The sequence below is a fragment of the Zootoca vivipara genome, chromosome 16 (genome assembly GCF_963506605.1).
Source record: "Zootoca vivipara chromosome 16, rZooViv1.1, whole genome shotgun sequence".
Classification (NCBI taxonomy): Eukaryota; Metazoa; Chordata; class Lepidosauria; order Squamata; family Lacertidae; genus Zootoca; species Zootoca vivipara.
In genome coordinates this window covers 40,104,310-40,126,620 of record NC_083291.1, presented here as the reverse complement: position 1 = coordinate 40,126,620, position 22,311 = coordinate 40,104,310, and the positions used below count along the sequence as shown (strand labels likewise).

At 46.1% G+C, this 22,311-nt stretch overlaps 1 protein-coding gene across 1 annotated transcript in view; it reads right to left on the bottom strand.

The window, feature by feature from the left end:
• Positions 1 to 520: 520 nt before the first annotated feature.
• Positions 521 to 22,311, bottom strand: part of SMC1A (structural maintenance of chromosomes 1A) — a 30,355-nt gene continuing 8,564 nt past the window's right edge. The window contains exons 8-25 of the mRNA XM_035140900.2: positions 17,881 to 17,963; positions 17,455 to 17,662; positions 17,143 to 17,328; positions 16,546 to 16,725; positions 15,854 to 16,000; positions 14,221 to 14,358; positions 13,775 to 13,891; positions 12,477 to 12,583; positions 12,217 to 12,358; positions 11,937 to 12,082; positions 10,360 to 10,513; positions 10,159 to 10,269; positions 6,728 to 6,875; positions 6,459 to 6,613; positions 4,323 to 4,474; positions 3,216 to 3,285; positions 2,990 to 3,100; positions 521 to 1,113 (exon numbers count right to left, since the gene is read on the bottom strand). Of these exons, the coding sequence (XP_034996791.1) occupies positions 1,030 to 1,113; positions 2,990 to 3,100; positions 3,216 to 3,285; positions 4,323 to 4,474; positions 6,459 to 6,613; positions 6,728 to 6,875; positions 10,159 to 10,269; positions 10,360 to 10,513; positions 11,937 to 12,082; positions 12,217 to 12,358; positions 12,477 to 12,583; positions 13,775 to 13,891; positions 14,221 to 14,358; positions 15,854 to 16,000; positions 16,546 to 16,725; positions 17,143 to 17,328; positions 17,455 to 17,662; positions 17,881 to 17,963 (2,439 nt within the window). The 3' untranslated portion in view covers positions 521 to 1,029. The remainder of the gene's footprint in view (positions 1,114 to 2,989; positions 3,101 to 3,215; positions 3,286 to 4,322; positions 4,475 to 6,458; positions 6,614 to 6,727; positions 6,876 to 10,158; positions 10,270 to 10,359; positions 10,514 to 11,936; positions 12,083 to 12,216; positions 12,359 to 12,476; positions 12,584 to 13,774; positions 13,892 to 14,220; positions 14,359 to 15,853; positions 16,001 to 16,545; positions 16,726 to 17,142; positions 17,329 to 17,454; positions 17,663 to 17,880; positions 17,964 to 22,311) is intronic.

The window sequence follows — 22,311 nt, the reverse complement described above, 5'->3', positions numbered from 1 at the left end:
GCTTTCATTGGTAGAGAATTTGCTTGATTGGGCACAGAATTTTAACGTGTTTTTTCTTATAAAGAAATGACATATACATGGTTTTTATTATAATCCCTTGAATTAACAGGTTCATCAAGACCAGCAATGGCTAGGTCAAATCAGAACACCTGGAGTTATAACAGTTTGACTGTCCCTTGCAAAATTACGATGCAATTCAGTTGCTAGCAAACAACAAATTGGTATCAGATATTTCTTTGCCTTGGAAAAAGCCAAACATCCTCCCCTGAACTGTTTGCATAAGGACCCTGTTAGTAGATTGCATCCATCCCTGCCAGGTTTGTCAGCACTCATGCAAGATCCAGGATTTATGGGATGGGGGTGGGGAAATGCGTGTGTAGAATAATGTTCAAGAGGCTTGGCGACACTGGCCCAACCTTGGCACATCTTGATAGAAGGAATTAATGTACATTCTCCCACCACCAAGTCCCAACCTCACCCTGATATCCCCCTCCCAAATGATCTGCTACAAGAATACTACTAGAGGATGAAAGTAACATATTTTAATTTCAATCACACACAAACACATATACACATGATATCAGGCTAGAAAAAAGCAAGATCTGAAGCCACACCTTAACAGGTGAGAGCTTGGCACAGGAGGAATCCTCCTGAACCCACCATGATTTTGGTCCTATAAAGAGATTTAAAAGCAAATTAAGGTACAAGGGAGGAACAACATTCCTCCTTTTCTCTTCCCATCCCCAGCAATAAGAGATGCTGACTTCTTATTTTAAAAACAGGGTGCTGTTGCTCTACAGCTACAGTTTGGAGGTACAATCTGCTATTAAGCACACAAAAATGCTATCCTACAGCCAGTAGTAATACCCGTCCCTCAACATTTTTAGGTACTTCCCCTTCCCAAACCCACTAAACATTCTGTAGGATAAAGAAAGGGCAGACAACAGTTAAGGCCTTTGGAGGACAGAAAGAGGGAGGTTTTGGGGAAAAAAACAGTGAGCCTTGGTGTCCAGCTTCTTTCTTCTGCTTTTACTGCTCATTGGGGTTTGGATTGGCATCCGGATACTTGGTGAGGTCAAAGGTCAGGACTTTGCTGATGACACAGTCTCCTTGCTGTGAGAGGAAAGGGAAAGTCATGTGACAGCTGCTCCTTTACTCTTAGATCACCCCAACAGAGCAGCCCTCGTGAGGCTCCCATGATTCACTCTTGTCCTTGGGTTTAGAAAAAAGGAATTTGAAAGGCAAGGAGGGAGCAGTATTTTTAAGAGAATCAGAGTGGGGAAACTGACTGTACAGCAGGTTATCTTAGTCTTCTAATTGCACCCTTCTTTCTTTTCAGAGGAGTATCTAGGGGTTGGTGAACCCTCCCCTGCTGGGGGTGCAGCCCCAGAAGGACCCCCTGCAAAAATCACCTATCAGGCTATGAAGCGTATGACTTTTATGTGTGCAGCGACGTGCTGCTGCTATCATGGCACAATCAAATGCAGGAGAAGCTTTCTGCCAGTCTCACACTGCAGCACAAAGGTGTGTGAATTCTTTCACCCTTCCTCCTTGCCTCGTCCTCACTCTGGAAGCTTTGAATACCTGGGTCGTGTAAAATGTAGTAATTTCTAATGTGGCCATTGCAGTAAAGTGATTTTTATGGGAAGGGCCTCCCCACCCCAATACAGCCCCTTGCCAAGGGTGCAAAGGGATCCTAGGTATGCCTGTTTCTTTTAAACTTTGTAATATTTCCATACATCAAAAAAGATTCCAACAACATCCATTTGGTTATCACCCCCTCCATTTTTTAGTCATCTCTCCTCTGAAACTAAAAACTAAAGTAGATATGAAGTAATAAAAGAACAGTACCTCTGAGCACGTAAAAAGAGCAACCTTTCACTCGTCACTCAGCAACTGCAACCTAACAGTCCCCATAGACTTAGAAGTCTTCCCTCGAGGGCAAGTTACTGACAGGGCTTCTATACAGACTAAGCATCCCCAGGCCCTGAAAAGAGGTGCCTACCAGAGAATTTCCCCAACAAGTGTTTGCCTCCTAAGCTACTGCCTTTAATGGTGACCCCAACACCCCTGGGCTAGAGCTGGGCGATTTTTCAATTTATTGTCTGAAACAGATACTACGTTCAGGTTGCGATACCGGTTTCAGAGTTTTTGAGTTGGCAATACATCACAGCTCCCCAGCCACTGCCAGAACAGCGCATTTCACTCCCGTCTGTCTGCCTGTCTGTGCTGTGCTGGCAGCGGTGGTCAGGAGTAAGAGAGCGGCCGCTTGCTTGCGCGGAGGCAAACATGCAGACAGATGGACTTACTCAGCTGAGAGGCAGGAACCTTCCTGCCCCCCCCCCACCTGAGCAGTTTAAAGGAGCCCCTGAGACCCTCCAGCTTGCATGAGCCAGAGTGGTACAGTAAGGGGTACTTGCTCAGCTGAAAGGCTGGGCGATGTGTCTGGCTACTTCTTCCTCCCTTAAGGTGGGGAGGAAGAATTGACCAGATTTTAGACATTGTGATATACAGTCATACCTCAGTAACTGAACGCCTTGCGAGTCAAACATTTTGGCTCCCAAACGCCGCAAACCCGGAAGTGAATGTTCCGGTTTGCGAACGTTCTTCAGAACCTGAATGTCCAAAACGGGTTCCGCGGGTTCCAATTGGCTGCAGGAAGCCACACGTTGGTTTCCGAACGTTTTGGAAGTCGAATGGAGTTCCGGAATGGATTCTGTTCGACTTCCAAGGTACAACTGTTTCAGTATACTGCAGAATTTAGCTGCTGATATATCCCAATCTGAAATCCATACATTGCCCAGCCCGATTTCGTCTTCCTTTATGGCAAGGTCACCTCATCTTGAGGCCTTCATATCTCTAGATTGTACAAGGTTTAAAAAGGCATGGATGTCAGAGGGGGTACAAATACACTACTGTCATTAATACAGGCAGGCAGTGGACATGAGTCAGCAGCACTGAAATATAATTCTCTGCCACACTTCCATACCTCAGGGTAGACACCAATGAGACTCTCAGCCTTGGTGTAGAATTCCTCCTTCAAGGAAATAACAATGGCCTGGAAGTTGCACGTAGATTGCTCCTTGATGTAATTGGCCACCTGTGGGGATGTCAGAGAGGGAGAAAGGTGAAAAGGAGAACTGGCCAGCCCAAACCTCCCTTTGCCTATCTCCAGTAATGCCCAGCTGCCCCATCTGATCTAGCCTGCTACCAACCTTCCCAATGTTGGTGTTGTCCAAAGCAGCATCAATCTCATCCAAGACAAAAAATGGAGCAGGTTTGTAGCTGTGGATAGAAGAGAGAGAGCCAGCAATATGAAGCCACCTTCGACAGAGATGGACGCTGGTCCACCAAGACCAGCAGGTCTTCAGCGTCTCTGGAAAGGCCTTACCTACCCATCCATTGCAGATGCGGGAGAGAACATGAGACTGTGGACATCCAGTGTAACCTCTGCAGTGTGCAGCGTCCCCACCCCCCAAAATCCAAATCTGACAAAACAGGCTCACAGGTATCCAAGGACTCCCAACTCCACACCCACCACTTAATGGATTCAAATGGTTTCCAGAGAGTGCTAGGGGATGTTTTATCCCATGTTGATGGTCTTTCAGCTGAATCCCCGGTGGCCAGCTGGAATGCAAAGTTAACCAGGGCTATTGACTGTTTGGCTCCAAAGCGCCCTCTCCGATTGCATGGAGATTGCATAGTTTCCCCCGGAGCTTAGGGCGATGAAACAATCGCTGAAATGGCTAGAGCGCCGGTGGCAGAAAACTCAGACCAGACACGGGTTAGAGCTCAACGTTGAGCCTACCAAGTGGTGATAGTGATAGTTAAGGAAATAAACAACTATTTGACTTTTAGAAGGCATCTGAAGGCAGCCCTGTTTAGGGAAGTTTTTAATGTTTGATATTTTATCATGTTTTTAATTTTCTGTTGAGAGCTGCCCAGAGTGGCTGGGGAAACCCAACCAGAAGGGTGGTGTATAAATTTTATTTATTTATTTATTTATCTATCATCATCATTATTAAAGCATCAGGGAACAGGATTCTGATAATTTCATTTTGCTGTATCTGCAAAAGGTTTCCTTTTTCACTTGGTACACCTGATATGCCCCCTGCCTCTGCAACAAAGAAATAAATTTTGCTACTGGATCTAAACAGTAGATTCTTCTGCAAAACAACAGGAAGGGTGTCTAAGAACCTTGAGCCACCTCCACCACTTTCCCTCTGGAGAAAAGCTCTGGAGAATTCTGAACTCAACCCTTCTTTACAGACCAGTGCAAGCCAGACGAGACCAGACATTCCTTAGTAAAAGACTGACCTTACCTGTGGATGGCAAAGAGTAGAGCTAAGGCTGCCACTGTCTTCTCCCCACCGGACAGGTTGTCCATGGGCCGGAAGCGCTTGCCAGGGGCTACACAGTTGTAGTTGATGCCATCCAAGTAAGGCTCCTCTGGGTTCTCGGGGCCTAGGAAGGCCTGGAGAAAAAGGGATGAAGGAAGACAATCAGAAATCTTCACACCAGTGGCCAATACCTCAGAACCATCTTTAATGGGGAAGGCCATAGCTCAAGGCGTAGCGCACATGTTTTGCAATCCCTGGCATCTGCAGGCAGGGCTGGGGGAAATTCCAGGCTATCTGAAATCAGAGAGCCACTGACAGTCAGCATTGACAGCGATGGATGATCTGATGATCTGATGTGCTGTAAGACAGCTGCTTAGATCAATTTCATAGTATTATGAAACAGGGAAGATGGGAAGATGGATGTATTAGTGCTTTGCTAGTCCAATACCCTCAAGAGGGTTGGTTTGAGGGCTACCTCAGAGGCTTCTGGGCAACAGTATTGTGGAATTCAAACTAATTTGGATACTTCTAATGTAACTCAGCAAGCCAAGAAACGTGGCACATTATTAAAACTGGAAAGTGTCCAGAAGAGGGCAACCAAAATGGTCAAAGGCCTGGAAACAATGCCTTATGAGGAACGGCTTAGGGAGCTGGGTATGTTTAGCCTGGAGAAGAGAAGGTTAAGGGGTGAAATGATAGCCATGTTCAAACATATAAAAGGATGTCATATAGAAGAGGGAGAAAGGTTATTTTCTGCTGCTCCAGAGAAGCAGACAGGGAGCAATGGATTCAAGCTACAAGAAAGAAGATTGCACCTAAACATTAGGAAGAACTTCCTGACAGTAAGAACTGTTCAACAGTGGAATTTGCTGCCAAGGAGTGTGGTGGAGTCTCCTTCTTTGGAGGTCTTTAAGCGGAGGCTTGACAGCCTTCTGTCAGGAATGCTTTGATGGTGTTTCCTGCTTGGCAGGGGGTTGGACTGGATGGCCCTTGTGGTCTCTTCCAACTCTATGATTCTGTGATTCTATTATTCTAATCAAATATAGTTGCAAAGAGTCCATCCTCTATTTAGGGGTAATGAGAATGAGGGCTTTATTAGTTCCCCCACTCCTCAGAAAGCAAGCAAGCAAGCAAGCAAACAAGCGTGCTCCTGCAGCTGCTTTGACTGAGGCAGCATGCAAAGTTCCCCCTGCAGCATGGAATACGCACACAGGAGCCTGACTCCACAAAACATGGCACTAGAAGGCTCAGGAGAATGCCAGTTGGTACAATTTGTCTGATGACAATATGGGACAGCATTTCAAAGCCCAACGCATGAATAAATAGCATGTTTTGCATATGAATAAAAAGAACAGTAGCAAGGCTGTAATCAGTCTTCTGGGGTTTAGATTGATGTTTTAGAAGACAATTCTGTTTGCAACTAGAAAGCAAATTTGCATGAAAACAATTTCTATAATCTGTTGGTAGTGAACTCTCAAAATCTGTTTCCCATGTTAATGGAATTTTGATTTCCAGTTTGTAGTAAATTGGCTTCCATTTACAATAAACCAACCTTTGGTTGATCATGGGAAGAAAACACACAACACACACACTTTATAGGGTTCATCCAATTTTAAAGACATGGCACCCATAATAATCCCTGAAATATTTGAACATCATAGTATTTTTCTGTATGTATGATACAATTCTGTGGAGATACATAAAAAGTGCTGAATAGGTGTTGAATTTGACTTCCTGAAAATCTCTGCTCTATTTAAAATTGCTTGAAAAATGAGAAAAGATAGCACAGCAAGTTGCTAGCTCCCATGGGTTAGAAGCTATGCTTGGATATATGTGCGTGCTGCCTGCTGAGATCTCTGAAGGCAGGGGAATAGCTTATTGCCTCTCCACATGGATAAAAAGCACAGAATTAATGGTGCTAAAGAGTAAATATTAGCTGGAAGCACTGTATAAAATAAGACACTGTGCAAATTTGCTCCATTTATCCAATTTATACCGGACGCAGAATTCAGCTTTGCTCAACTCAGAATTTAGGTTGCCTGGCTTTAATGTTTGTCAAAGCAAGAACCCTGTTTATAACATTGTTGGCTGTCCATGGTAGGCCAGGGGGGTCCTCACCTGGGCACTGCTGTTTCGTGACAGGGCTTTGTAGATCTCATCAATGTTGGTGGCCACTGACTCAAAGCAGGAGTTGAAGCGGTCAAAGCGCTCCTTTTTTATCTGTTCGAATGCCTGCTTGGCTTTCTTAGCACGTTTCCGGGCAGCCTCGAATTCTACCAGAGCAAAGGAAGAGGTTTAAGCACGGGTCTTCCCAGCCCTCCAGCAGAAGCCCTCGGCCCAAGTCCCCAGCACTCTCCGTTTAGAGGTCAGGAGGGTGACCCAAGTACCATCAGAGGTCTCCTGGAACTTGTCCCGCACACTCTCCAGCTTCTCCATTGCCTTCATATTAGGAGCAGCAATCCGCTGCAAAATGCTCTGCTGCTCATTCAGCTTCTGTTGCAGTTGGTTCATCTCCTGCTTGATCTCATCTTCAGCCTGGGAATCCTGTAGGCGGCAATGATGGGAGGCGGTTCAGGGAGCCATAGACGCTAATACCGTGTTTCCCCTTTTTTAAGACACCGTCTTATTACTTTTTTTTCTCAAAAAACCACAGGGTGGCTTATTTTTGGTGGGATGTCTTACTGGTATTTATTATGAGTGAGGGACGGGAGGTGTGTGCGTCCCTGGCCCAGCCCTCTCTCCCCAGCCCTGGGATGTTCGCAAAGGGCTGCTCTCTCTCTCCTCTGATGTGGGGACTCACTTAATAGCAATTTGCTACACTGGAGCTTCTTAAATCTAAACCAGTATAATGGAATCTATCTGTGTGATACAGTCCTAGCAGTAGCCTATACGTAAAAGCAAATAAGGATCTCTACTAGCCAGCTGCCCAAGACTTAAGTTCCAACAGTCTGAAGTTCCAACAATGTACATAGCTGCCAAGTTATCCCTTTTTTAAAGGGATTTTCCCTTATGCTGAATAGGCTTCCTCGGGAGAAAAGGGAAAACTTGGCAGCTATGACAATGTAACACTTTGTAGTGCTATCACTGATAGCAAAGAAGGTACCTGCTGAGAACAAAGAAGCCAGCTAAACAGCAATTAAGATTGCTGACTTGGTAAATGGTAGCAATTAAGAAGCAATTGAGCTAGCGAGGTGAGTTAAATTTTTGTGGGTAAAGGAAGCTAGGACCGGCAGTTTAACTTTTGTGCTCGCAAACAGCAAGACGGAAAAAGTCCTTGATTTAAAAAAAAAGTCCCCAAGGCAAGGACTGCGATCCAGACTACTTACAAATCCTTAAAGGGGCAGCTCCACAGACAAGCAAGCATAAGGTAGAAAGGGAGGCTGCTTTATTCCATTCGGTAAAAGCAAGGAGACAACAATCAGACACAGGAGACTGCCGTCAAGAGGAAATCAACAGGCAACTCATGGGTGGGCGCATAGAATGGAAGGGAAAGGTGGAGGGAAGCGAGAGGTGGGTTCTCTCTCTCTGTGTGTGTGTGTGAGAGAGAGAGAGAGAGAGAGAGAGAGAGAGAGAGAGAGAGAGAGAGTGAGAGAGAGAGAGAGAGACGCGCACACGGAGATCTCCCTTAAAGGGAAAACAGCCTTTGCATTCGCGAGGCAGCGGCTTCAAAAGCTCCTCTCCCGTCAAGAGGAAATCAACAGGCAACTCATGGGTGGGCGCATAGAATGGAAGGGAAAGGTGGAGGGAAGCGAGAGGTGGGTTCTGTGTGTGTGTGTGTGTGTGTGTGTGTGAGAGAGAGAGAGAGAGAGAGAGAGAGAGTGAGAGAGAGAGAGAGAGACGCGCACACGGAGATCTCCCTTAAAGGGAAAACAGCCTTTGCATTCGCGAGGCAGCGGCTTCAAAAGCTCCTCTCCCGTCAAGAGGAAATCAACAGGCAACTCATGGGTGGGCGCATAGAATGGAAGGGAAAGGTGGAGGGAAGCGAGAGGTGGGTTCTGTGTGTGTGTGTGTGTGTGTGTGTGTGTGTGTGTGTGAGAGAGAGAGAGAGAGAGAGAGAGAGAGAGAGAGAGAGAGAGAGAGAGAGAGACACGCACACGGAGATCTCCCTTAAAGGGAAAACAGCCTTTGCATTCGCGAGGCAGCGGCTTCAAAAGCTCCTCTCCCGTCAAGAGGAAATCAACAGGCAACTCATGGGTGGGCGCATAGAATGGAAGGGAAAGGTGGAGGGAAGCGAGAGGTGGGTTCTGTGTGTGTGTGTGTGTGTGTGTGTGTGTGTGAGAGAGAGAGAGAGAGAGAGAGAGAGAGAGAGAGAGAGAGAGAGAGAGAGAGAGAGAGAGAGAGAGAGAGACGCGGGGGGGGAGGTGGAGAGACAGAGAGGCGCTCACACGTAGATCTCTTCCTTAAAGGGAAACAGCCTCTGCATTCACGAGGCAACGGCTTCAATCGCCCCTCTTTTCTTCCTCGTGCCTTCATCTCCTCCCCACCCCACTTTTCTCCTCTTCACCAAGTACAGCTTACACAGGGGGTTATTGCTACTGGGTGAAGGGTCTATCAGTATGTCTTATTTTCGGAGTATGGCTTGTATCGCGCAATTGCTTAGAAATCCTGCTATGGCTTATATAATGACTACGTCTTAAAATAGGGGAAAGACGGTAGTCATCATCCCCACCCCCACCAACCCAGAAATTCCCAGAGAACCCAACCCAAATGCATCTGCCCTTGTGAAAAACACCTGTGCAGGGAGCTGCCTCTACCCTCTCTAGGCAACCGAAGTCTGGGGTGAGAATCCCCAGAACCTTTGGGGCAAATTATATGGGAGAGAAAATCCCTTCTAGCAAACTCTCTGCCGTCCACTGGGGCACAGTCCAATCAAGATCCCTTTCCCCTGCCCATTAACTCAATCTGTGGCATGGAACATTGTTATGGCATATGCAGGAGCGAGCCTTGAGAGGTCAGAGTACACAATCAACTTCAGAGTCCAATTTTCTTAAAGACTTCTTTAAGAACAAAAGGGTCAGGTAAAGAGAAAGTCAGGTTACAAAGTTAAAAGATAAAATAAAACATTTTTATTCTAACTATGCTAAACCAGTTTCTAAAGAGAAGTTCCAAACTTACGTTTATAAGGCACACGGATCATCCATGGTTCAGCGGAGACAAAAGGGGATGATGACATGTGGATGACAAAGAACATAAGGGAAGACAACCCATTTTATCCCTGAAGAATCAGGGGAAGATTGACAAGTGCAGGAGAACCCTCCAATCAAGCAGAATCGGGAATGTAAAGGCCTAAAGGGGTTGGGCACTGGCTATCACCTACGTGAACCAGCCCATTCACTCAGATGCAACTTTGAAGATGCTGCTTTGAGTTCCCCCATCACCAGTGCTGCCGATGTTATTTATGTGCACCTAGAATCTGGAATTCCTTCCTGAGAGCAACTCCCCAGGCTTCCTCATTGAGGGGCTTGTGGAAGTACTTTAAAGCTTTTGGTTTACGTTTTTGTAGGGATTGGGGGAAGCTAACAAATAAACAATGTTCCAGTATTTTCTTACTCATTTTTAATTTATTACTGTTCCTTTTGCCCTGCAATTGTTATTATGCTGGTTTTAAATGCAGCTCTTATTTTGGATTGAAGCCACCTCGTAGATCATTTGACAGAATGACAGGGCATAAGTATTTTAAATAAGTAAAAGAATATATAAATGACCTGAACACATGTTCATTTTTGCTTTGTGGACTTGCCACTAGCCTGGGGACAAAAGGCCACCTCCCACCCTCTCAGCTATTCCCCAGGAAGAGCACACCCAAGGGGAACCTCACCTTCAGGTCGTCAGAGAGGTCACTGTAGTCAATCTCAATGAGAGCTTCTCGCGCATACATGTTGGAAGTCCTCTGTGAGCTGCTGGCTGCCTCCTCCCCCTGGGAGCCACCCTACATCCAAATCAAAACAAGAGAACCATCTCAACTCTCCTGCTTGGCCCTCATACCCATCCCCTGCTATATGCAGGACACTCTGCTTACCTCCTCCTGACTGATATCATCCATGGTGCCTTTAGAGAGGGGCAGTTTGATGTCCTGCATCTTGCAAGCTTGCAGCAGATTGTGGCGGTCACTGCGCTTCTGCTCCAGCTTGGTCTCAATGGCTGTCACTTCCTTCTGCAAGTGAGTCATCTCCCTGAGAGCCAAAGTCAAAGAGGAGACACAGATTTGCCTTTAGGAAGGCAGTGTGAAGGCTTTGGGAAGCACTGAGGGTTCCTAGGCCAGAGGTTGGAGCTCAAGGCTGTTTTAAAAGGGACCCAATCTGCAACCATTGTGAATCCTACTTGGTTTGGGGCCAGGTTGGAAGCAGCAAACACTGCTTGATTGGGCTCTGCTCCAAGGAAGATCATACCTTAGAGCAGGCATCCCCAAACTGTGGCCCTCCAGATATTTTGGCCTACAATGATCCCTAGCTAACAGGACCAGTGGTTGGGGAAGATGGGAATTGTAGTCCAAAACATCTGGAGGGCGGAGGTTTGGGGATGCCTGCCTTAGAGAGTCCTCTTCTGCTGTAAAGCAAGGATCAGAAACATGTGGCCCTATCCCATCATCCCTGACCATTGGCCTTCTGGCTGGGGCTGATGAGAGTTGGAATCCAGTGACACTTGGAGGGCTGCAGATGCTCAATCCCTGCTGTAAATTCCTGGAATGAATTCTACACTCAGGTACAGCCCAGATCAGAGGCAGCACATTCCAGAGTATGCTACCATGGGGCAAGCACTCTTCAGTTCACGCACCCACATGTTCTGCTGCAAGTACTACTTGTGGATTGACCAGCAGTTGTCAAGTGTTTCAAGAATGTTAATGGAGGTTCAAGTCATTAATTCCTGGGAGGTGGGTAACCTCAACAAATAGCTTGTGGGGAGGTGTGTGATAAAGAGACCTGGAGTGATTAATTACTTGCAGAGGCAGTAAGCTGAGGAACAAGCCAATTAAAACATGAACTGTGTGGAAAGAGTGAAGAGCAGGAAACATCTCCATCATATAATCCTCTCCAGGAGGGAGCGCGTTCCCTTGTGTCAGGCACAGCAGCACCATTGCAGCATTTTTTTGGGGGGGGGGGGGACACAGGGGAAGCAGGAAGCACAGGGGAATGGCTACTAATCCAAGCCAAAGTTTGCGGACCTTGTGCTTTTTAGAAAAAGAAGAGTTGAGTTGATTTAATATTTTATATTAATAGTTACAATATTGATAATATTTACTATAAATATTAAATTGAATCAAATAAAAAAGAGAAATATAGAGACATTTTTGCTATCAACAGCTATCCCTGTCCAGAGGAAGTGGACCTCCAAGGACTAGATGCTAGGGACAACCCATAGGGGAGCTGTCCCAGAGGCTTCTGGCTGGCTGCCCCTAGAAGGAGGACGCTACTGCATTTGGTCAGATCCAGCACAGGATTCACCTCCAGCCATTTTACAAACTTCCCACCTTAGAGAAAGGGGAAAGGTTATCAAGCATCCCTCCACCCCCCAAATCCACAAAAACGGAGGGGTGTGTGTCTTAGTAGCCACCCTTCCTACATTCCCTAGCCTCTGCCTCCAGAAGCCAAGACTCACTTGTTGGCCCCGCCCAGCTTCTTCCGAATCTCCTCCATCTCGTGATTCTTGTCGTTCACCTCAGATTTCTTGGCCAAGTGCTGGTTCTTCAGGTCCTGCAGCTGAGCCATGGTCTCATCAATGATCTTCATGTGCCGCTGTTCCTCCTTAAGTGGGGGGGCAGAGAGAAACAGAGAGACTATGAGCTCGACCAGAGACTCTACTGCCTTCTTCCCCACCTTCAAGCCACAGGTAACTCCTGGACCAAACCCTCCTAGCCACCATCAGCCCATCCTTGCACCTTCTTGAGTTTCTCTATCTCAGCTTCATCTTTCTTGACCGTCTGCTCCCACATGTGCACTTTGTCCTGATCCTCCTTCAGCTGGTTCTTCTCAAAGTCCAGCTGGATGCCCAGACGGGTCTTCTGGTTTTCAAACTCCAACCTGCAGAGGGACAGGGGTTGAAATTGGGTCCCAGATCCAAACCCATCCATGCATTCACATGGCTTCCGTATTCTTCAGACTGGGAGACTCCGTGAGGGCACAAAGCTGGGCTGGTTACCTTTTCTTGGCAATCTCGTTCTGGCGTTTCACCTTCTCCTCCTCAAACTCCCTGATGTTCCTTACCCCAATCTCCCGGCAGAACTCCTCAAATACCTCATCTTCCACCTGCAAGGATGGGAAGGAACTAAAGTGAGAGGAGCAGGATGAGATGGAGTAGAGTAGTTTTGAGTGGGTTTTTTAACACCAGATTTCCACTTTCGGGAAACCTTTTTCCACATTGATAAGAACTGCTGCAGATACATTCGTCATTGTATAGATTTTCCTTAAGAAGTTACACAACCACCTTAGGCTATTTTGGGATAGAAATATATAATAATTTATAATAAAAGTCATAGTAGTAATGATAATAAATAGATAGATAGATAGATAGTTTATTACGGCCATAGGCCCATATTCAATACCAATATACATTGTACAACAAAGCAAATATGACAAAATAAAATTAATAAAATTAAAATACATATCTAAAATCATAAATTTCTAGATTCCATTAAAATAAGAGCAATACAGCACTTAAAATATCAGATTATCACTATAAATCAGTATTATATAAGCGAGATCAATAATCATAAAGTAATCCATTTTTCCTCTTATAAGCTAAGACTGTAATCAGAAACCTGGCAACAAAAAGGGACCTACTCGGATCAGAATCTTGCAGTAAATGTGTTAACTGTGTTTCCAAGGAGTCACCCGAGGTTTCCGATAATAAAGGGAACAAAAATCTGGTCCTAGAAACTGAATGCAGTGGGCAGCAAAATAGTATATGTTGTAAGGATTCAATAGATCTATTATCACATACACACACAGCTGAAATCTGACCTTTGGAAAATCTATTGTTCATAACATTGGAAGGAAAGGCATTAAATCTTGCCTTAATAAAGGCGTATCTGTGGACCGCTACAGACAAGGAAGTCAAATAAGATGGTATCTGCTGGGAAGGCACTATGCCAAGATTTAGTGGTGAGCAAGTGCCACTACCCAGAATGGTGTTTTGTTGGAGGTCAATCTCCTCAAGTTTTTGAATGAGGGTTCTTTTAGCCGTGGCTAGGTCCAGTTTTAATAGTTCTGATGGGGACAATCCATAGGTCACTACTTTAGAATGGATCTCTCTTGCCCATGGGCTGGGAAAATCATCCCTCCAAAGACATTGAATCAGGTACAGATTCGGGAGCCTATGCCATAAGGACAACCAATAGCAAAGGCTGCGCCTCCAAAGAGTGAATGATAATAAATAAATAAATAAATAAAAGTAGCAAGCATTAACAAGGCCTAGCCCTATGTCTTGATCCATCGCACCTGGTTCATCTTCTCCTTGAGCTCCTTCATCTCACGGTCCCTCCCCTGGATGATGCGTTTGATGTCATTGATGCGGGGCCCAAAGTTGGCCAATTCACTTTCCAGCTTGGACTTTTCCTGTTGGGTATAGCATTCTATTAGGGATATAATTCAGAAGGAACTGAGGGGTTGATGGTAGGAATCTCTCTCAAGCAAATTACACTTCAGTTCCTTCAGATCATGGCAAGACTGGGGCTTCAGAGTTTATATCCAGCACAGGGGTGAACTTGCATGCCACAACCATGGTAGTCTTTAAAGGTTGCACAGGACAGCCCTCCAAATGAACATCCCCGAGCATCTTCTGCTGCACCTACTGCTTTAGCTCAAAGGCAAGCCTACAAAACTCAAGAGAGCTACCTTGGAAGTTGGAGGCCCGAAGGATGTATGGTCCCAGCAAGCTGTCATACCTGGAGATTGAGAGCAAGATGACGGGTCTTGGTTTGCTCCAAGTCACTCTGGGAGTATTTCAGACGCATTTGCAAGCCATGGGCCTGGGACTGGACTTGGCGCAGCTCTGCCTCCTTCCGCTTGGCTTTCATTTGCTCCTGGAAATGAGAAAAGGAGATGTAGGGGGAGTGGGGTGCAGAAAGAAAAATGGAATGAGGAAACAATTTTGTTGTGATGCTGCAGCCAATGTGAAGCAGCTAAATGCCAGGAATAAATTCATAAGGCGTAAAGGAGGAACCCCAATGCTGTCTCAGAAAGCTGAAAACAACTCCCCGACAGGTAGCTAGTCCCCTAAAAAGATGCATTTATGCACTGCGTGAACAGTGCAATTTCAAGCCAAAATGATGGTGCCCTGTAACACAAGAAAAAAATTAATGCGTTTGAGGCATGTTTCTCTGTAGACAAGAGTCTATTTCATCAGGGAGAGCATGCGAGTCTGATGCTCACTGTGACTCGTCCTTGTAACGCTAAACGTTACATCACATACAAATGCAGCCAGTGATGCGCATGCAGTATAATCCTAAGCCTGTTTTCACAGAAGTCCCCACTGAGTTCAGTGGGACTTACTCTTTAGGAGAGTATTGAGGAAGACAGCCTAAGAGGTGGTAATCATCTGCCTGCGTTGCACCACTTCAAACTACAACTGGAAATTTATACACCTGGATACTTTTACAGACAGAAAACAACCTTCCATAGCCCAGACTTTTATGTGCTAGTTTCATAAATTCAGGGAGGCATTTTTGTAGAGTAACATTCGATCATTTTCAATTCCTATCTGAAAGTCTCTCTCCAAACCATAAACTCTTGTCAGGCTCTGAGAGAAAGTAAGGAACAAGGAAGGACTCATTGCCTTGACTGTCACTCCTCCCAGTCTTGAAAATTACTGCTTTTAAAGTGCTCAAGGGTTTGATGTAAATCCATGTAAAGTTAACAAATATTTTAACTGGAATTTTAGCTTACACTGTATATTTTTAACTATTGATTTTATTTGTACTTTGATTTTCTTGAAACTTGATTTTAGAGGTCTTATTTACAATTAAGTGGTATATAAATCCTGTTAAAAATATAAACAAGTTAAATACTGCCAGATTCGGGGAGAGGCATTCATGGAAAGCCAGTAATTCCAACAAAACCAGAAACAAGAAGGAGCTTTAGGAAGAAGGATTTCTGGTGAGCAACATAAGGAAAGCTTGTGTTAAGCACAACCCCTTCAGCCAAAATGACACCTGTCTTGTTCTCCTAAACACCCCACTCTTGCCTGGCAAAACACCCCGTTACTTCTCACCTTGTTCTTCCATCAGTCAGTTCAATCTCTATCTGAACTGCTATGAGTTCTGATGGAGACCAAATCTCTGAGACTGGATAGGCACCCTGTAATTCTGTGTGTAGGACTGTGGTGTCCTTTATTTTTGGTGCTGTGCTCTCTATCCCTGTTAGACCCCCTGGGCATCCCAAATGAGTCTGGTGCATTTCTAGCTTGGGACCTTCAACGACGCCCCAAATTATTTCCCGTCAACATTTCTCTCGCCATGCTATTGAGAGCGTGTAGCAGAGCTTGGCAAGCATTATCCCGCAACTCAAAGCCATTCCAACCTTTAGCTCCTCTGTCAGCCTCTCCTTCTTCTCTTTCAGCTTGTCCACAGCCTTTTCATCCCAGCGCCTGGCCTTGGCTTTCAGGTCACTGGCACCTCCTGAGATCACCCCAGACTTCTGAAAGAGGGTCCCATCCAGGGCTACAGTCTGGAAGAGAAAAGGACGGAAGACAGAACACAGCAAGTCACGCCAAGCAGCAGCAGCCACCTCAGGTCTTGGCTATCAGCAACAGTATGCTACAGTACACAATATGCAGAAGGAAGCGGGACTTTTGGCGTTACAGCCAAGGGTGTTCTGCAGTTCTGTGCAAACACCAAACTGGGAACTGAGTGCACAATTTACCATAGCATCCTGAAAATCTCATCTTTAAATTTTCATTAAAAGTTTCTAGCCCTCCTGGCTGCAAAGACAAATGTGAATGAACAAGATTTGGTAAACTTTCCAAAACCAAAGATGAGACCAGAGGAAGCTATTCATTAACAAGAAGCTGGAGCTTTGGTGTCTTTTTAGTAAAAGCAGAAACCAAATAAAGGAAATACCAGCATGTTTTCTTAGTCTGCATACTGTACGTCTATGCAGTTAACAGAAATTCAAGGTTCCTTGCTGTAGAATTTTGAATGGGACTGTGTTTGTAGTTCCGGGGGAGGCTGAGAGGCAAGAAACTTAAGAGTGGCTTGCAAGACTTCTCAGACCTTGTGACGCTGGTGCCCTCCAAAGGCAATGCGACGGGCATCCTCCACATTGTCACACACAAGGGCATTCCCGCAAGCATACTGCAGGGCCTTCTTGATGTGAGGCGGCTCGTAGCGAATCACGTCAATCACCAACTTGGCTCCCTTCAGCTCCCGGAGCTTCTCGTCTGTCGGTTTCACCTGCAATATATAGCCGTTTTGGCTCAGGGGGAGGGCAGAGATGCACAGTGACAAGCTTGTGCCAGTCTGCAGATCACTCAAAGTTACTCCAGCCACTGAGGTGGAGACAGTCCTTCCCCAACACCTTTATAACTTTACATGTATACCTTTGTTTCAAAAGCAGCTTATCATTGAAGTGAGGTGGCTACATGAGAAGGAGCAAAAAGGGGGGAAATGGAGTCCCTTGGGCAAGAGCTCTGTGCAAATCCTACCTCAGAATCAGTCTGAGGGAGCTACCTATAGAAAGTGTTGGGAGCTGAACAGGGGGCGGGGTAGGAAAAAAGATACCACCTGATCATCGGCAGGCTAGCACAAACGTGGAGATTTATCTATCTCTGCAGTAATCCACCACCACGCCTAGGCCTTGTTAGGCCTCACCTCAAGGTAGTCAAGGGGCAGGAAGGTCTCAGGCTCGCCTCGCTGCTCCTTGATGTACTGGATACAGTCCCGGCCAGTCTTCTCTGAATCAACAATGATGGCGTCCATGTTCTTGCCCAGGACCTTGGTGACAGCGATCTGGTATTTCTTCTGGGTCGGCTGGCAGAGGTCAATTAAGCGCCCGTACTGTGGGAAACAAGGAAGTGGAATGAGGCAAGGAGGGGCTCTAGTCTCCAATTCTATCCCTCCCACCCTCTGCCATATACCCTCGGCTCTGCCTTGAGGAGCTTGCTATTGTTCTTCTACACTTACCACAGAGCCAGGGTAGAGGCGCTTGATGCTTTCCATGATCTCAGCCTTGCGCTGCTGCCGGCTGTTCTCCTGCCGGTCAATGCGAGCATCCCCCAGCTGCTCCATCACCTGGTTCAGCTCCTTGTTAATCTCATCGATCCGGCGCTTGGCCAGCTCTACCTCCTCTGTCAGCTCCCCCTCCAGCTTCTTTTGCTCCTCCAAGGACTGCCTAAAGAACGAGCAGTAAGAAGATGGCACAGACTCCCTGGTCACTCCATGCCTGAATTAGGCTTGGTTGCACTGTGCTGGGAGGGACTAATATGATGGCTTGTAGGGTGGGACTCCTAAGCAATCCCAAAACAGAGCCCAACTTCCTTATCCTTTCCCCACCACAGTCTGCTTAAGGCACACATCCCCAATATTATGTGGCCCCTTCCTTGCCCTTACTTGCTAGTAGCAATGTACTCCTCCAGCTTCTCAATACGTTTTTGGTTTTCTTCAATCTCCCGCAATTTCTGCTTTATCTTGGCCTACAAGACAAAATGAATAAGCCAAATGTGAGCAAGCACGAGTGGAGCTTAGCTCAAAGCCAGGGCCCTACTCAACCAATGCCAAAGACCAGTCTCTGACCCCCTTGAATGAGAACCACCTTAACAAGCAATATTACCAGCTGACAGTCACTTAAACTACTGGTCTTAAATTAAGCTAGATCACCTAAGAGGCATTGAAGCCCTCTTCTAGGGAAATAAAGAGAGACTGCCAGTCAGAGAGCAAAGGGGAGAGAAGGTAAAAAAGCTGTTGGGGGGGGGGAACCAAACTACTCTGGTTATATGAAGAGGAAAACATAAAAAATGTATCCTGCATTCCAAGTAAGGGTGAAAGATTGATCTTGGGTATGGAAAGGCTGTATGTCTCTGGAATCCACTTGTTTCATGGAAGCAGGAAATACCACCCTTCAGGCTTCCCTTACAGAAGGAGTGGGGAACTTTTGGCCCTCCAGAACTGCACCAACCCCAACAAAAAAGTTGATGAGAATTGTCGTTCAGCAACATCTGGAGGGTAAAAGGTCCCCCAACACCTGACATACCTCTTCCCTGGGAACTTGCTCAACTTATTAATTCCTAAGAGAGTTCAGAAGATTTTCTGACAGCAGTCTTCCCTGACCTGGTGTTTTACAAATTCCCATCAGCAGAAGGAGGATTGGGGCTCCCTCAGCTGGGGAGCAGGAGCACTTTAAAGGAGCTCCCACCCCAGTGCTAACTTGTGTCAGCCAGAGAAAGGTCAGGGGCTCCATAAAACGGCTTGGCTTCTGAGCCAAGCAGTTTAAAGAAGCGGAGGGAGGAACAAGCTGTATTGCACCTCACTGATGAAATATGCAGGCAGAGTGCAATGGTGGCTTCACTCAGTGGTATATCGGTGGTGAAACCGTCACCGCTCCTGAGTCCCTCTGCCTCCAGCACCCAGCTACAGCTTGTTTTCACTCACTGCGCTCGGGGCAAAGGGACTCCGGAGTGGCAGTGGCTTCACCTGCAATATGCCGAGTGAAGCCGCCATCAGTCTGCCCCTCATGCCAGTCCTGGGCGATATATTGATACATCACCTAGCATCAGCTCACATGGAGGAAGAACAATCCTGCTTAGCACTGGGTTCCAAAAACACTGCTTTGAACAGCTCATGTGATTCTCCTGCAAGCAGGCAGTTGGCCAGTGGTGGAGTGTTTTCTTTTCCACTGCTGCTTCCACTTGCCCGCAGGAGAACAACACGAGCTGCTTCAAAAGGGTTTTTTGAGCAGGATTTGATCTCATGGAGATTAAACTCTACTGCCTTGACTGCACAATCCTGTTCACTGCCAGGAACAGGGCATGCAGCCAAGACAGGATTAAACCATGTCCACCTGCCCATCAGCTGACATCACCAATGATGTCAATTGATGGCTGAGTGGGTGCAATTTGGGGAAAACGGCCCGAGATTGGCCTGTGGGCTGGAGGTTGCCCACACTGTCATAGAGTCAAAGGAGGATGCTTCTTAAAAATGCAGGGCCTGAAACTGGACAATGACTTCTATTAAACCCTAGTCAGGCCTGCTCATACTGTGATTTCTCAACAATTGCACTAATATGAATCTTCAAGACATTAAAAAAAAATCGGACCAAAGAACCTTCACAGTGAGTCTCAAACTAAGGGGTGCCACGGGATTCTGTCCAGGGCCTGTTGTTGTTCAATGTCTTTGTAAACGACTTGGACAAAGGAATTCAGGGGATGCTCATCCAAAAAACTGGGAGGGGTAGCTAGTGCCACAGAAGACAGAATCAGAATTCAAAATGACTTTGACAGATTGGAGAACTGGGCCCAGAAGAACAAAATGAATTTCAAAAGGGACAAATGTAAGGTTCTACACTAGGGCGGGAAGAAACAGCTGCACAAATAGAAGACGTGGGACACTTGGCTTGCCAGAAGTACATGTGAAAAGGATCTTGGAGTCTTGGTGGACCGCAATCTTAACATGAGTCAACAGTGTGATGCAGCAGCAAAAAAAGCTAATGCTATTCTAGGCTGCCTCAAGAGAAGCCTAGTGTCCAGAACAAGGGAAGTACCAAATTTACTTGAGTCTAATGTGCAACTTTTTTTTCTTGCCAAATTAGGCTGTGAAAAATTGGGTGCACATTGAATTCGATGGTGCATTAGACTTGAGTAAATACGCACTTTGCTGCCAGCTTGCGCTAGCCGGCATCGGGATGCAGGCTCCACCCCATGTCTCCATTGAGGGGTGTTCAGCTGTGCGCCCCTCAATGGAGCAGTTTAAAGGACCTTGCACGTAGCCACTGGGTAGCAGAAGCCAGAGGCAAGGTGTGGGGTCCTTTAAACTGCTCCATTAAGGGGCGCACAGCTGTGCCCCCCTCAAGAAGCTACTATGGGTGGAGGAGGAGGAAAGGAGGGCAGCTCCCTGTAATCTGCACAGCCCTGCCACCTCGCTGGGAAAGGGGTGGGATAACTGTTAATCCTAGAATCATAGAGTTGGAAGGGGCCCCAAGGGTGCTCTAGTCCAATCCCCTGCAATGCATCCATGACAATGGCCACCCAGCCTCTCCAAGGAAGGAGAGTCCACAACCTCCCGAGGGAAACCATTCCACTGTTGAACAGCTCTTACTGTCAGAAAGTTCCAGATTGTCAATATCCTTCTTAAATTGTGTTGCCCCAAACTAGACACAGTATTCCAGGTGCGGTCTGATCAAAGCAGAATAGAGCGGGACCACTACTGCATTTACTCGAGTCTGATGCGCCATCGAATCTAATGCACACCTCAGTTGCAGCCCACAGGCTGAACTTCCCTGCCCATCACCAAGTGGAATAACTGTTCTCTTTATTTCCTCCCTCCTGCAGCACAACAATCAATACATTTCACCTTGTCTCTGTCTCCCAGCCATTCCTGTGCAAACCGTTCACTGCCTGCTTTGGCTGGCTACACTGCCCAACAGTCTAAGAGATGGCTGTGTCAGTGACACTCCTGCTGCCGGACTCAGTCAGTGGCTGACATTGGGTCCACTCCCCCTTCTGCCACTGGAGCACATGAAGAAAGCCAGGGCTTCTCCCTGAAGCAAGGCAGGACGGAGAATGATGCTTGTGGGAGGTGGGAGAACCCAGTGAAGCTGGCCTTGCTGCTGCCATCTTGGAGAGGGCTGCACTTACATTAGGGCTGGACAATATTTGGTTTTCAGCATTGTGATATATCACTAGCTAAACATCTTGATATGATGTTTTGAGAGTTAATTTTATTTACTATTATTTTTCTAATGGATTATTTTACTATTATTTACTTTTACTAATAGATTACAATCTAACAGATTGAATTTTACTTTTTGGATATAAGTTGTTCCATTTTAAAGTTGTTTTATTATAACTTTTTGTATTGGATCAGATTATTATAAGGCGTGCATTCTTTGCTGTATACTTTGTTGCTGTAAACTGCCTTGTGTATACCAATATAGAAAGGTGGTATTCAAATAAAAAGTGAAATACCAATATATCATGATGCCTGAAATAAGGATGGAGCTACGCAGAGGCATTGGCTGGCTTCACGGTTTTTCTCACATCGTGATTTTTTTGCCAGCGCCTGCTCTTGCAATTCACTGCCCCCTGCAGGAGGCAGAAGAGAGCTGAGCCAGCAGTTAACAGGGGCTGCAGGAATCAAGAGAAGCCTTCATGGTTTTTCCCTCATGTAATTTTTGCATAGCACCCACCCAACCCATGATTCGCAATATACTTCTAGGTGAAAAACTATGAAACTGATATCACAATATGGACTTCAAACCGGTTTTGGACAATTCATTGATTTATCACCCAGCCCTAGCTTGTGCACCCTTCTCCACTACTGGCTCCTTCCAAAGGCTCAAGGCCAGTTTGATCTGTACTACGGAACGGGATCAGATCCAGCTGTATAAAGCCTTGTGGAATCAGGAGTACAGTGCCACCAGTTCTATACTACCAAGGTTTCAAGTAATATATAATGCCTATCTATATACAAGCTGCTGTTATGGCTCCTCACACATTTTGTGCTTAAAGTCCCCTCTCTTCTTTTGACACGGCTTTTGGCGATGGGATAATAAAAAGACTGGGGTGGGGGAGTCTGAGATGACTGATGAGAAGGAAAGGACGGGAAAAGTGATGGGGAGAATGGGAAGGAATATAGGAGAACTCCTTTACGCAAAAATCTGAGAGGGTCTAGGTGCAATTCTATGGGGGTGCATAAAAAAGCGACACCACGGAACACAGAAGCAGAACAAACCTAAGCTGATCAGTAAAAGATAAATGTGAAGTAAGAAAAAGGAGTTAAGCAACTTGACTCAGTTTGCCTAACTGTTATAAACATGCAGATTCAGGA